General features: G+C 48.6%; 1 protein-coding gene and 1 long non-coding RNA gene across 4 annotated transcripts in view; one reads left to right on the top strand and one right to left on the bottom strand.

Annotated features, from left to right (window-relative positions):
• Positions 1-4,509: 4,509 nt before the first annotated feature.
• LOC147575583 (uncharacterized) lies at positions 4,510-13,454 on the top strand. Its single transcript, XR_015242533.1, has 2 exons — positions 4,510-6,400; positions 12,404-13,454. It is a non-coding gene; the product is annotated as an uncharacterized LOC147575583 (long non-coding RNA).
• MAPRE2 (microtubule associated protein RP/EB family member 2) overlaps positions 7,411-13,848 on the bottom strand; it is a 161,758-nt gene continuing 155,320 nt past the window's right edge. For all 3 annotated transcript variants that reach the window (XM_025931273.2, XM_025931271.2, XM_025931270.2), the window contains one exon: positions 7,411-8,888. In XM_025931273.2, coding sequence (XP_025787058.1) covers positions 8,814-8,888 — 75 coding nt within the window. In that variant the 3' untranslated portion in view covers positions 7,411-8,813. The remainder of the gene's footprint in view (positions 8,889-13,848) is intronic.

Below are 13,848 nucleotides of genomic sequence, written 5' to 3'. Positions count from 1 at the left end.
AAGCCCAAGGCAGCCCCAGGCTGACCTACTAACACCAGAGGGACTAAACCCTGCGCCCAACAAGCAAAGAGAGCTCCTGCTGACCACTGGACTGAAGGAAAAAGCGGCTCAGTCACAGCAGCCAGATACGTGCAACACACGTAGGAGACACGCCTGAAGCATCAGGTTCTGGTGAATAGGGGACACTACAGTGCCTCCTGTTCATAAGGCCACTACTTCCAGGAGCAGACACAGCTGATTTCCTAATGCAGAAACAGACACAAGAGTCAGACAAAATGAAGAGAGAGAAATAGGCCTCAAATCAAGAACAGGATGAAATCACAGCAAGAAACCTCAGCGAAATGGAGTAAGTAGTATGCCTGACAGAGAATTTAGGGTAGTGAGCATAAAGATATTCACCGGACTTGAGAAAAGAGTGGAAGACATCTGTGACACCCTTAACAATGACCCCAAGACTGGCAGAACAACGTCCGTAGCTAAATGGAGAGACAAGGCCACATCAAAGAGGGCGAGGAAGGGTGGAGATGCGATAGGGAGCGAAATGGACCCGCAGGCCTGTCTTCTAGAGGAAGGGACCTATGGGCACCGAGAGGGGACATAAACAGACTGTCAACTGGGGATTCCACGTGGGGAAGATGCATCCCTCACACTTGGCTTTGGGCCAAGTTTCATGAGTTCTTAAAACCAGTGGGATTAAAACCTGGAATTTTAAAACTCAGCGGGCTCTGCTCTGTGAGAGGAAAATGAATATCCACCCTTAAAGAGACAGCACAACGAACAGCCTGTGGAGGTACAGCATCAAAGCAGCAGTTTGAAAAATGCCTGGGGCCTCCGTCAGGGAGAGTTGTTTAACTCCCAGAGTGTAACTAGAGGGACAGAGATTGCTGGGAAACCCCTCCAGGAACCAAGGGGCTGACTTACAGCATTTCCCTCCCCCGCCCCGAGCATAAACTTACAGCAACGGGGGGGGGGAGGGGGGGGGGGGGGGAAGCAGTGGGGTGCCAACGCCCACTCCCTAACTTGCTAACACTGCCGACCCTACTGCCCCCAACTCCCCTCACCCACCCCCATTTTACCGTTTTATCCTGGGATGAAGCCTGGAACTCTGGGAGCAATTTTCTGGGCATAGACTGTTTTGGTCCCCGGTGGACTGGTTTTTACCGCACTGCGTCTTGACACCTTGTCATCTGGGGTAGGCCTGGTGACTCATAGGAGCAGCCCCCCTAGAAGGTTCCTGTATTAGCTGTGAGATGCTGTGACGGTCAGGCTCCCTACTTCACTTAATTTCTTCTTAGGACCCATGGAGAAATTTCGCTTAGTCCTAAGTACATCTACTCGACATAACTGTTTCTAGCTTATGGACTCTTTAAATTGAGTCATGCTTGCTTACCTCTTGCTATTGGCAACTAGGAAGCTCAGTGGTAATTCTTCCCCTTCATACTAGCAAATTCTAGAAGACCTTAGGGCATGTGTGAGGCTCCTGACCATACTTCTGGCTTCCTTCATCTCTTCCCTCCTCCTCATTTGCCTTTGCTCTGATTTCCTCAGTTACAAATGTAATGTACTGCTTACAAAAAAAAATAAACTGCTTTACTTTTTTTTGGACTGAGGAAGGTATGGATTCAAAATGCACCCCCCCCTTTTTTTTAAGAGTTCCATTAGAGTAATTGAAGGATACTGATGTGATAGTAGGAGTAAAAAAGTCACTACTGACTTGTGTTTTACCCATTATTGGTGCTAAGCTTTTGAAAACCATTAGAGGAGAAAACAAAAACACCCTCCTGTTCCCTCTGCCTTTCTTTAGCTTAAAAATCTCTTGGGTCTGAGGTGGTAGGAGCAGCCTTCCTGGATATGGTTTTAAAGAGTGTCTATATTTGCTGATATTTCCCTCTCTTCTTGGGAGGACAGTTAAGTCAACGCATATTCATAAACATCTTTTTAGTACAGAAATGTGACCAGGAATAAACACCCTCTCTGTGAATCAGCAGCCAGTTCGCTCCATGGTTTCTAGGGCATGGTTTCTCCACAGGAGCAATGTTCATGGAACCCCTGACCAAAGATCTTCCACGGACGAGATACTTGGAGCCGTGGGCTTCTCTTGTGCCAAAGCTGCAAGCTTGGTGGAATCCTCTTGCCGGCCTTTGCCTCCTGCCCGCCTCCGCTGGCCTTGGGCCGCCAGTCCTGCTGGTGTCCTCTGCCCCCCCACCCAGGGTCTGGGCTCTTACCTTGCCTGTCCTGTGAAGCTGTCCAGTACAGCTGCTGCCTCAAGGTAATGTGTTGTTGTGGAGCTGCATCCGGGTTGATGATGGGATCAAGTTCCCCCCTTCCCCACCCCCATGCGATTTTCAAAACAGGAACAAGTGACTTGAGGATACTGGATTCTTCTTAAAATATCTTAAAAGGCAAGAGGGATCACCTCTTATATCATTGTCCCCTTTGCAGTCTTTCCTTCTCTCTCCTTCAGTAGGGAAATCGTGTAAGGGAACTGCCACTGAGCTGGAAGACTAGCGAGTGACGAGAGAGCTGAAAGCTCTTGTAGGCCCAGCTTTGACAGGTACAACTGTTCAAGAGTCCTCCTTCTAGATTTAAAAAGCCTCAGCAGGTTCAGCCCCACAGCACAGCACATCAGTTTGGGGGCCCTTCTACATAGAAACCCACCGCTTTTGTTTTTCTTTGTGGAACGCATGCATTGTAGTCCCGTAAGAAAACGGGAGAGGCCGTTCACAGCCTGGAAACCGGCGTGGGTAACAGAACACTACCGTGCAGCATGCCGGCGTAGGCCCACCGTTCCCATCAGTTCGGACACCGAGGACTTAGATGAGGCTCTTCCTCAATGTTATGTGCTGGCTGTATAGCTGGGTGGCCCAGCATACCATTTTCTTTTTTTAAAATATTTATTTATTTTTGACAGAGAGAGAGAGAGAGAGCATGAGTGGGAGAAGGGCAGAGAGAGAGAGGGGGAGACAAAGAATCGAAGCAGGCTCCAGGTTCTGAGCTGTCAGCCAGAGCCTGATGCGGGGCTCGAACTCACAGACCGCGAGATCATGACCTGAGCCGAAGTCGGACGCTTAACCAACTGAGCCACCCAGGCGCCCCCGGGCATACCATTTTTAAGTTGTGTGTAAACTGACTATTAGTGTTTTCAAATAAAAGTCTGGAGCCTCTTTTTCATTCTCAGAGGCTAACAAAATCGTGTGTTCTAACTACGGGTTACCTATGCTGTGAAGTCTTTGCTTAGTAAAAACAGCAGAGATACAACCACATGTCTGCAATTTCCAACATTATGTCCTCAGAAGAGAAAAATTATTACATTTGATCCTTTATAGATCTGTAGGTATGACAAATACAACCGTTCACTCTGTTTATTAAATCTTTAAAAGGAATATGTTTTTCATCCTTAAGTAAATGTTATCAAAATTTAGAAAGAAAGGAAAACTAGACGACGTTGGATGTTGTAGTGATAATGTCTTGGCTGTGACTGGTCAGCATTCTGTGACATTAATTTCAAATCACTCAAGAAAAATGGAAAATGTTCTGAGGTAAAATTCACATTTTCCTTCTCTGTCCCATCACATGAGCTAAAAGGGGTGAGGTGGGGTGGGCAATGTCTGTATCTGTAGGCCAGGAGGATCCCTGAACCTATCTTTGAGAGAGCTTAGCCTATGAAAGACTGACATTTAAGGTAATTTTCTGTAATGTCTCTCGGGAAGAACTTTGAAAAGCCGTTAAAAAACTGTTTCACTGGGAGAAGGTCACATTTCATCTGTATGATAAATGTATCAGATTCGAAGGTAGTGTCATAGTAGTAAACTGTGAATTTAGATCAGATTAAAACTGTGAATACATTTATGGGAACTTTTTATTACTTCTCTAATTTCTAAAGGTTAGAAATTAAGGTGTGAGACTGGACCAAAAATTTTTAGTGAATAAGATAAACACAATTTAAAATAAAAAAGTTATACAGATAAACTTCAAAACCTAGAGAAATAGTTAAAAATATGAGGGACATTTGCTGCATAGCTTTTTTCTGAAAAAAGAACACATTTAGGTACTGGGCTAGTTCCTTCTGAATATCATAAATTCAGAGGTATGTCGATATATTATTACCCTTTAAAAACACTTTGTTTACACTCAGTCTTAACAAAATACCACAGGAAACCTGAAGAAGCTAAAACGTGACAGGCTACAAAGATGCAACATTTGCAGTGGAGAAAGAAAGATGCATTCAACAAATTAGCTTCAGCTGGGCCTTCCCTTGATCACAATCCTAATCTCAACACAGGAGGCAGCAAGGCCTTAACCAGTGCCCTTTCTGTGTGAACCCTACCTGTACGAGGTGGGGGGTCTAGTTAGAGTGGGGAACGGGGGTCCTGCTCGTGGGCAGTCATGTGAGCTGAAGTCCTGGTGCCATCTGAGGGTCCTCCAGGGCTCAATGGATTTTGCCTATTGCCTTTGTTAGGCAATAAAGCCAGAATGTTTCCAGTGAATTCCCGGTTTCACAAACAGTAGTTGTTGCACATCAGGGAGGTGCCCTGCTGTCACACCGATGCTGTCGGGTGGCGTGTGTGAGTGCTGACAAGCTGGGTCGGTGGGTATTGACTAGTGACAGTAGCTGTAAGGATCATAGTAGCTGTGTTCCAGAGCGAAGAGGAAGACTCAGGAAGGCCAGAAATGAAGTCATGTGTTTCATTTTAGAGAACTGGCATGTTAAAACTTAGTGGAATTACATGAACTCCTCTCTGCCCCCACCTCCCCCAGACTGCTGGGCCTACCCATAATGCCAGTAGGAACGCATTACATTTTTAGAGACCATCTCAGATTGAGTCAATGGAGCAAACATGTTATTTCACCACTCGTGTACCATCAGTGATGTGTTCACCAGAGTCCACCAGTGTGCCCTGTAAGTAAGAGAAATTACATGGATTCTTGACTATTTGTGGGCAGATGTCTAATACCTAGTGTTTAAAATCCCAGGGTTAGTGGATGAAATGGAAGCACGTGGGTTTTGAGCATGAGCTTTCCCAACCCGGGTTACGGCTCAGACTTCTGTCACAAACTTACCCGGTGTAGACAGGAGTGTAGATGACGAAGAGTGGCGGTATCTTTGTCTTCTGTCCTTTTCCCACTTCTCTGCTCTTAAAGGGGCCTAAAGGCAAGTGAATGGAAAACAGTCGCCAAAGGATAGTATAGAAACAAAACTGGCCTCTAGGTGGTGCTTGAAAGCAGTTCAGGGAAGGCTGGCCTCCTTCAGGGTGAAGAGTATAGGTCGGCTGAGCCTGAGTAACCTGCCAGCTCCTGGGCAGAGTCTCCAACAGACTGCCATCACCTGTTCTAGCCTCTCCAGGTGGCTCACTGGGCCGCTTCTAATGCATTTCTTTTTTCTCCTCTTCCTGGGCCTATAAGTTTGGATTCTATTTTTGTGTATAAATCACCACTGTTAGCCAAAGTTGTCAAACTAGAGGGGGAGAACGCACTGAACCCCAAAGCTTTTGCTGATCCGAGGTTGTTTTGCCATGAAGCCTTCCTCTGAAACATCTGCCTGCTTCTGTCATGGTTCCCTATTTGCCCAGCCCAGTCTTGCCCAGATGGGGCAGGCTGGGCCTGCAGGGGCCAGGCTTCCGTTTGCCTGCAGGTGGAGTACTGCCTAAGGGAACGGCTTATCCTTATTTTGGATGAAGTCCTTAAAAAGGGATCACAGCTGCTACATCTGATATCAGGTACTAACCTTTAATTCCTGTTAAAACCTTTGCCAGCAATAAAAGCAAAGACACGCCCCTGCCCCAGCCCCTGTAAATCATCCTAAGATGTGGGTAGTTGTGTGAATCCTTGAAAACAGCCTATTCATACACACATGCTCACTGAGAAGCAAACTCTAGCATAAAAATTTAAGAATCTGTAAATCCAGTCCTTTTAACATATACTTTTTTTTTTATTAAATATGTAAAAAGATAAACGCAAGTCAAGTTATTCACATATTCAGAGACAAAAAAAACTATTCTACCATGCGACAATAGGCGGGTAATGTAAAATGAATGAGATACATCTGAATAAGACTTTTTCATCTATTATGTCATTACTTATCTATATTTATAATTAACAATACATATGTTTACATTCCTTTCAGTTTACATTTAATATATAACAAAAGCTTTATGGTGTACTATTTAGTAAAAGTAATCTGAATGCATATTAAACCTTAACGGAATAATGGAAATACTCACCAGGGAAGGGAGGAGTTCTTGGTTCCCTTCTGGAGTTTACTTCTCTCTGGTCAACAAGGTGTTTGTCTTTTCTTTTTCTGCTTTTCTGCTTAGAAAGAAGAGGGGCTCGCTCTCTCTGCCCCCTGCTTCAATCACTTCCTATCTGACATGAGCAGCAGAAGTGCTATAACCAGCCACAGGTGTGTGACTAAGAACGAAGTCTGGCTTCTGAGAGGGAGGGGGAGCACACGAAGGGGTACTTCTCAGCCCAGCGTGAGGATGCGCGATAGGGGGCCGTGGAGTACGGCATGCCCTGGATGCTGGGATGGGAGAATGATGGGGTGCAGTCCTCAGCAGCCCTGGTAAAGGAGACGCGGTCTGCACAGAAACAGGGGTGCAGCCGAAGAAGACCGAGCTAGCTGTTAAAGATTTCCCGAAGCATCCATGATGTCACGTGCGATACGGCACAATGGAAGAGGTTTCAGATGGAGACAGAAAGAGGAACTTGTAGCTCTTTTCTAAATCAATGAATAGTTGGCTCCAAGGCTCTCTCATGGAGAATGAAGTATGACCCCTGGGGAAGGGGAAGGTATCGGGCCAGTATGTTTTTCCAGCTGAGAAGGCTGGGGCTGTTGGGGACAGAGCAGTGGTCACTTGTGAGGCTGAGGCCAGTTGCACATGATCACACAATCACCCACATGACAGGAGTCTGGGTCTCACTCCCCGTGACACTGGGTATTACTGAGATGTCCAGGGCCGGCCAGGAACTGCCTAGGAAACACTAGAGTATCATCGGCATGGAATTACTTACTGTGCCTCTTTACAAAAGCTATTTTTTGACAAGGAAACGCAGGACAAAAGGCCAGGAGGAGACCACACCATTAAGCATGATGCCGCGTATAGCACAACCACTACCTGTAACCAGGTGTGGGAGGGATGTCACTGCCGAGAGCCAGGCTTTCCAGCCTGAGAGAAATGAGCTGCCGCTGTTGTGCAGAGCAAGCAGGAGAGAGAAGAAAGGGAAACCAAATACCACAGAACCTCTGTCCAATTCTGCACAGTGTGTTGTAATAACCTCAAAAATACACTCTTTCACATGTAACTCAGATACCACGTTGCTGCAAAAGATTTTGAGAAGACTTCTTTTGGTGGAAAGCTTCAATGGTGGAATTGAGAATTAGTTCATCAATTAATAAAGAAATGTCAAAGCTTTAGGATACATAATTCAGAAATTTATTTTAAGCTTCAGTTAAGAGGCAAGTGGGGTGGGCACACTTGTTTGGCTTGCACCTGCTAAGTCAAATAACAAGTGAAGTAAATCTGAAGTTAGAAACCAAGTGAAATGAATGATCCAGGAAGGGATACCATCTGTCAAAGGAATAAAAGAGGCAGATTTGGAAAGATACTAAGAAAATGTGCAAATATTTGTTAAAAAAATAAGGAATGCTTTTAATTCATTAATGTTTCCTCTCTTTATGAATTGCCAAGGTTATCAAAGGTCAATGACAAGGAGGGCCACAGTATGAACGAGGGGAGATTCCTTATTCCAGAAGGTATTGGGAGTCCTAGAGTTTCCTGTACTGTCATTCCAGTGTCAACACCAGACTTGGGAAGATGGCGTCTCCCTTGGAATGATGCTCCTAGTAAGGTGGTCTTCACTTCCAGCGAGTGTGCAGCTCCCTGCGGAACCCTGACGCTCACGCGCTCGGGCCACACACCCTCAGGGCATTCTACAGGAGGAGTCCCCTAGCGTGGAGGACAGGCTTTGGGCGGAGACTCAGAGAGAGGCAGGAGGACCGGGACCTACGCAGACCCCCTCTGGACTGTAGCTGACTGACAGCTTACAGGGAGAGGGGCTGCCCACCAAAGAGGACCCTGAGAAAGAAAATAGCATGAGAACCTGGGGGTGGGGGTGGGGGGCAAGCAGTTGGAGAGCTAAGTTGAGATGGTGTTGTCCTTGAGTGAATGTCTTTCAAAACTAACTGTGAGTTTGTCTAACATGCTCAGGGAGAAACACTGGGCCCTGAAGTCCTAGTTTTGATTCTTTTTTTTCCCTTAAGTGTTGGGAGTAGAGGGAGAAACTGGTTTTCCCTATAAAACAAGTCACTGTCCTTATGGCTTTCATATCAAGTATCTCTTTCCCTTTGTTCCAATTTATCATTTGACCAAATTTATGTTCAGAGGTTAGACTTGCAAACATCAAAGCACCACAAATGTGTGACATCTAGTGACACTGGGTTGAGAAATGCCAATATAAATACCATATATCAAATTACCATTGTTTCACACCAGGATAAAAAGGGGGTGTGGGTGGTGGTGGGGTGGGGAGAGTTGTTCTGGAAAGAAATGAAAAAGAGCAGAATCAATCTCAAGCAGCCAAGTGAAGTAGAAGATGTGTGACCCCACGATCTCTCAGGTAGGCCGCCACACGGCCGGCTGCTAACGGGTCTTGGCAAAGGAAACGGGAACCGAGCGCCGTGGCTGGCGTATGCAACAGTGCGTTGGTGTTAACGGCAGACTGGGAACAACTGGTTTCTGTTGAGCTTGAGGCCACACGTTTCTCCAGAAGAAAAGTTCCCACGCAAAGTCGAAGTTGAGAGCTGCCGGGACCCTTCAGTACTCTTCCTGCTGCTGGGGCTGCTGTTCGTGGACTTGTTCCTCTGCCTCCGGCTCTTCCGGGTGACCCTCCTACAGCACAGGGGGAGAGGTTTCGGCTGGAATGATGGACGTGTGGGCGGCCCTGCAGAGGCCACAGCCCCACGACCCCTGCCCAGGACGGCATCTTCAGGCTGGGGGGGGGGGGCATGGGTGTAGGCACACCGGCCCCCCAGGCGCTTCCCCACTCCCAGGAGCCAATGCGCGCACCCAGACTGCTCAACGGACAGGTCATTCGAGAAAACACTCATCGGGGTCTGCGCACCGAACAGTCCTTCTGTCTTGGAAAGACCTCTTCATAGAAGACGTTTCCTACTCTCCTGCCCTTGTGTAAGAGAACCGAATGCACTGCCTCACAAGCATCCTGACAACCACGAGGGAACCCACTGTGAGACAGCACTGGGCCCCGGGTCTCACCCGACCCCACGGGCCGGGGACGTGGAGCTTCTGATTCCTTCCCTGTCCTGCCCCAGTAGTATGTCCACCTGAAGCAGACCCTGTGCTGTGATCTGTTACTACTCTGATGCACGGACCCGGCTGGTTGCAGTGGTAAGGCAAGGAAGACACACGGGTTTGGGGGGCTTCTCCACCAGGGGGGCTCAGCAGCTGTAGCTCAAGGACTCTGCTCTGGGAAAGTGAGGCCTTGGTGCGTCCTTCACTGACCAGGACCTGGAGGGGTGAGGTGTCCTGCTTGGCTCCAAAAGACCTAGTCATTGATTTGCCTGACCCCACGAACGCCAACTCCAGGGAGCATCAACCCTAGTCAGCTCGTTGATATTGTGACCTCACAGAGAATAAGCTGCTCTTATTACCCAAGCAGAGGGAGTGTGGCTAATGAGTACCGCCGATGGCTCCTTCAAGAAGGCACGCAGGGACCTAGAGCCACGCATGTGGCCCCTCACAGCAGGCACATGCACTCCTTTCTTAGCCAGAGACCCCTGCCTTCAGGTCTATTCCCTGCGCTTAGGACAAGCCAATCCAACCGACCGTAGTCAGTCTTCTCCCCTGAGCCACAGTTCTTTCTTTCCCTGGTCTTGGAGTGCTTTGTTTCCAGCTTGGCTATAAAACTTGGGCTTGTCATCTTGTCTCCACACTGTGGCTTCTGCCACTGGGTCCTGAGGTTACTCAAGGCACCAAGAGGGCCTCATCCATCTGTGTCCTACGTCACTTATTTCAGAACTCAGTGCAGGTTGTGTTGAAGGGAAGAAATCCCCGAGGACAAAACAACAGAGGATTTGAGACTCTCAGCCAAGGTGCCATGCTGCATATTTTCTGAGAGGCAGTAAAATGTCAAGGTTCTAAACACGGGCTCTGGAGTTCATATCCTGGCTCTGCTCTTTACCAGCTGGGTGACTCTGGGCATGTAACTTAACTGCCCAGTGCCTCAGTTTTCCCATCTGTAAAATGGGGGATTGTAACAGGAGTACCCGTTGAACAGTTTTCCGTAAGTTTCACTGATCGAGGAGTCAGTGGAGTCCTTGAATTCAACAGAGAAGTCAAGGTAGGTATAGAACAGTGTTTGGTTCATAACACATACTTGTGTGAGCTGCAATTATTACTTCTTGGTGAGAGAACTCTCTGAAATACATTCTAGAAGTGAAAAAGTTTTAACAAGTCACCTTTTCTGGGACAGCAGTACAAAGGGCCATCACACTGAGGACCCTGGTTCAAATCTAGCTCTGTCCCTTTCTGGCTCGGTGTCCAGAGGCCTGTTACTTACAAACGGTCAGCTCTCTCTGTGCCCAGGACCACACCCTATCAGCAGCACCCACAGCTCGCCCGCCTCTGAAGCGTGAAGGTCCAACACCCTACTCTGCCTGCACAATGCCATCCTTTGGCCCTACCCACCCCCCACTTGCTCCCGGGCCCTCATGGCAGCTGCCCACTGCCCTGCTCCTCTCCGAAAGTTCGTGCCTCAACGGCGAGTGCCATTCTTGTGGCAGTAGGGGAGTAGTTCTTGCGGGGACTGTCACTGGCTTTTCCCAGTAAGTGCTCTCGCTCTTGTCTGGGGGCAAAAAAGAAATCTAGTGGTCGTGGGACTTTACCCAGACTGGTGACCTGGGAACTCGCAAGTGTCTGTTCTGCCAGTATTCCTGGCTGACCCCTCTTCTCCCTGCCTTCACCCCAGAACCAATCACTCCTCTAAGCTTTCCGTCCTTGTTCATGCTTCCATCAGGTTACAAGCTGCAGCCCCGAGTGTACGCGCGTGTGTGTGGGCTCACTGGCTGGCTGCACAGCTGCCTCTCTGGCTGAGTTCCCATCCCCTCTATGGGTCAGGGATGTTAATTCATCCATCATCCTAACCGTTCAATGCTAGTGTGGTGCCTTCATTTCACACTGCTAGGACTTCAGCAGGTCTCAAGAGTACTTTTCTTACCTGTTTTGTGCGTGTTAGGCTGCATGGAAGATCTCAAAAAGGAGGATCCGTATGACATTTTACAGAAAATCTTATTTGCTCACATCACAACTGGGAGTTAACCCAGGACGGAACGTCAAAGCTTGGATTCAAATACTGTGAACCTGTACCAAGCTGTAGGACCAGGAACTTCTAAGATCAGACCTCACCCCTGGCCTCCTGTTTATACTTGCCTAGCCAGGGGGCTTTGTGGTCTCCAGCTTGTCGAGGGCAGTTCCCTCAGTCACAGGGCCCCATTGTGATGCCCTCCATCTGCAGGAACTGCAGACCCCAGGCCCCTCTTACTGGGATAAAGAGCAAACCTCCCAGCTTACCAATGGATTGCTAATGCTAGGGGTACAAGCTAAGGTGGTCTGAAAGTCTGCAGACAAATCTTTAATTCTGAGGCAGTTACACTGCATAGCACAGCTGAGTGCTCCCACCTCACACGATACCGTGTAGGCTGGCTCACAGAAAAAAAAAAAACTGTCTTCTTACACCCCATACAAGAAAACAAACACACATGTAAGCAGGAGGCCAGACAAAATTTATGCCAGATACATGACCAATGCCCTGGAGTGCCACCTGCTTAATTCTAATATTTGCTTATCAATCCATCACATCTTTCTGAATGTTTAGCTGTATCCTTAGAGTTCCTTATTCTTAAGGAAGGCCCCCTCCTTCCTAGATGTACAGGCTCAGCTGCCCCCACGCACCCCAGCCTCATCCAGCCATTCTTTCCTCTGACCTCTGTCCATGCTGTTTTCTCTGCCTGAAAAATCCTCTCCCTGCCTTAGCTCCAGGACTGCTGAGGGTCCTAGTCATTCTTTGAAGCCCACACAAACGTCCTCTTCTCTGTCAAGTAAGTCTTTGCTGTCTCTCCAGGCTCCTTGTCCGTGATCACCACCCAAGTTTATGTGTCTGTGATCACATGTATCCTACTCCAAGATACTCTAGTCAGTGGTGCCCCGTCTGCCTGCCTCACTGAGGCAGTGGCTCTGACCCCTTTACGCACACCCCATGCTTCCTCCAGTGACAGAAACACAAGCTCTTCCTAAGAGCTCTTGGTTGAGGGGGGAGGAATCGTTAGGTCACTTAACAGTGGCTTCTGTGACAGTGCCTCAGGAAATAAGTTGCCCGTTTGTATCAGCAGGTACACCTCAGCTGACAGATGGACAAGGCGGCAGTTAACCAATGAATAAGCCGAGATACCTGTGGCCCGTGAGGGAAAAGATCCTGAAAATGATAAAGAGAGGCACTGGAGAGATGGCAGGTGATCTGCTCTGGAACCTTCCATTAAGTTGCTACAATTGTGAACTGAACTGCGCCTGTTTACTGCTGCACACGCCCTGCTATCTGCATTTCTGTATCTTCCAAACATTCTATTCTAGGATCGTCTGACTCGGAGAATCAAAGGCCAGCCACCATCAAATCAAGACTTAAAGAGGCCTCTCCAGCAAACACCTGCACCTGAAATGTCCACGTAGGGCTCATCTGTGTTTTCCTGAAGAATAGGCACTCAGGCAGGAGCACACTAAGAAGGCAGGAATCTCCCCTGGGGCAGCCCTATCGGCTGCTGCCACCAGCATTCAGTGGCCCGTGTCAACTCTGAATTTGGAGTTGGAGAGCGCCCCTGTACAAGGACTCCGTCTGGGGAGACTGGGGACAAGATCCGGCTTGAGGTGACCATCGCAAGAGTTTTCCTCCTGCCGACAGCACAGGGCGGGATAGATCTGGCCCTGCACGCTGCCGTCCTCCCTCAGTGGGCCTGGTCCTTCAGCTACACAGTGCTGGGGAGACTGCATTGGATTTAGCCTCCCACAAGCTTGTGAAGAGAATAACTGTAATTCACATAGTACCTGATAGACTACCAAGCACTCAGGGTGGTGCAGGCACACTAGACATCAACCAGAGGTTTCTGCCATCAGATCTGAAAATACGGAGAACCATATTTTGTGGAGCCATCGCTGCCTCTGGGACCTGGCAAGGCAGCGTCCCAGGACTTCAAGATCTATAGTCTGAGCCAAAGATAACAGAAAAAAGCTTAAAAAAAAAAAGTGGTGGGGGCGGGGGGAGGGTGAGGAATGAAAAAAGTGGAGAGGCCTCAAACCTGGGATTTCATCCCTCGAATTCCAAATCTTACATGGAGTAAACATTTGTCTGGTACTGGGCTGGAATAAGTCATAAAGTACCCTTGCCGGTGACTTGTTCCATTCTGTCCAAGTGCTAACACACGCAACTCGACCACCGGGCTCTGGGTGCGGCCCCAGGCCTCCTGGGCCAACAGAGTCAGACTCTTCCACCAGCTTCAACACAGCCTCAGGAAGAGCTTGAGGCCCCCGCCTACTCTTCTGCATCTTCCACAGGGCGGCTCTGTAGAAGGTGACGCTCCTTCAGGCTCCCACGCTTGTCTTGGTGCCGGGGCCCCTCACTCCCTGCACTGGCAGACGACTTCTCCCGCCTTGCCTTGCCTTCCCTTCCCCTCCTTGATTCTTGAGAGATTTGGTCCTCTGCTGCTCCTCACACCTGCTTTCCATCACCAGGATGGATCCACCTCCCGGGTCCCCGCCTTCCTCATGCTCCTGAGTAGCAAGCCCG

This window comes from Puma concolor, chromosome D3, assembly GCF_028749965.1.
Source record: "Puma concolor isolate L17-30 chromosome D3, mPumCon1.1.hap2, whole genome shotgun sequence".
NCBI classification, from domain to species: Eukaryota; Metazoa; Chordata; class Mammalia; order Carnivora; family Felidae; genus Puma; species Puma concolor.
The sequence above is the reverse complement of the archived record's forward strand: the minus strand, read 5'-3'. Positions and strand labels throughout refer to the sequence as shown.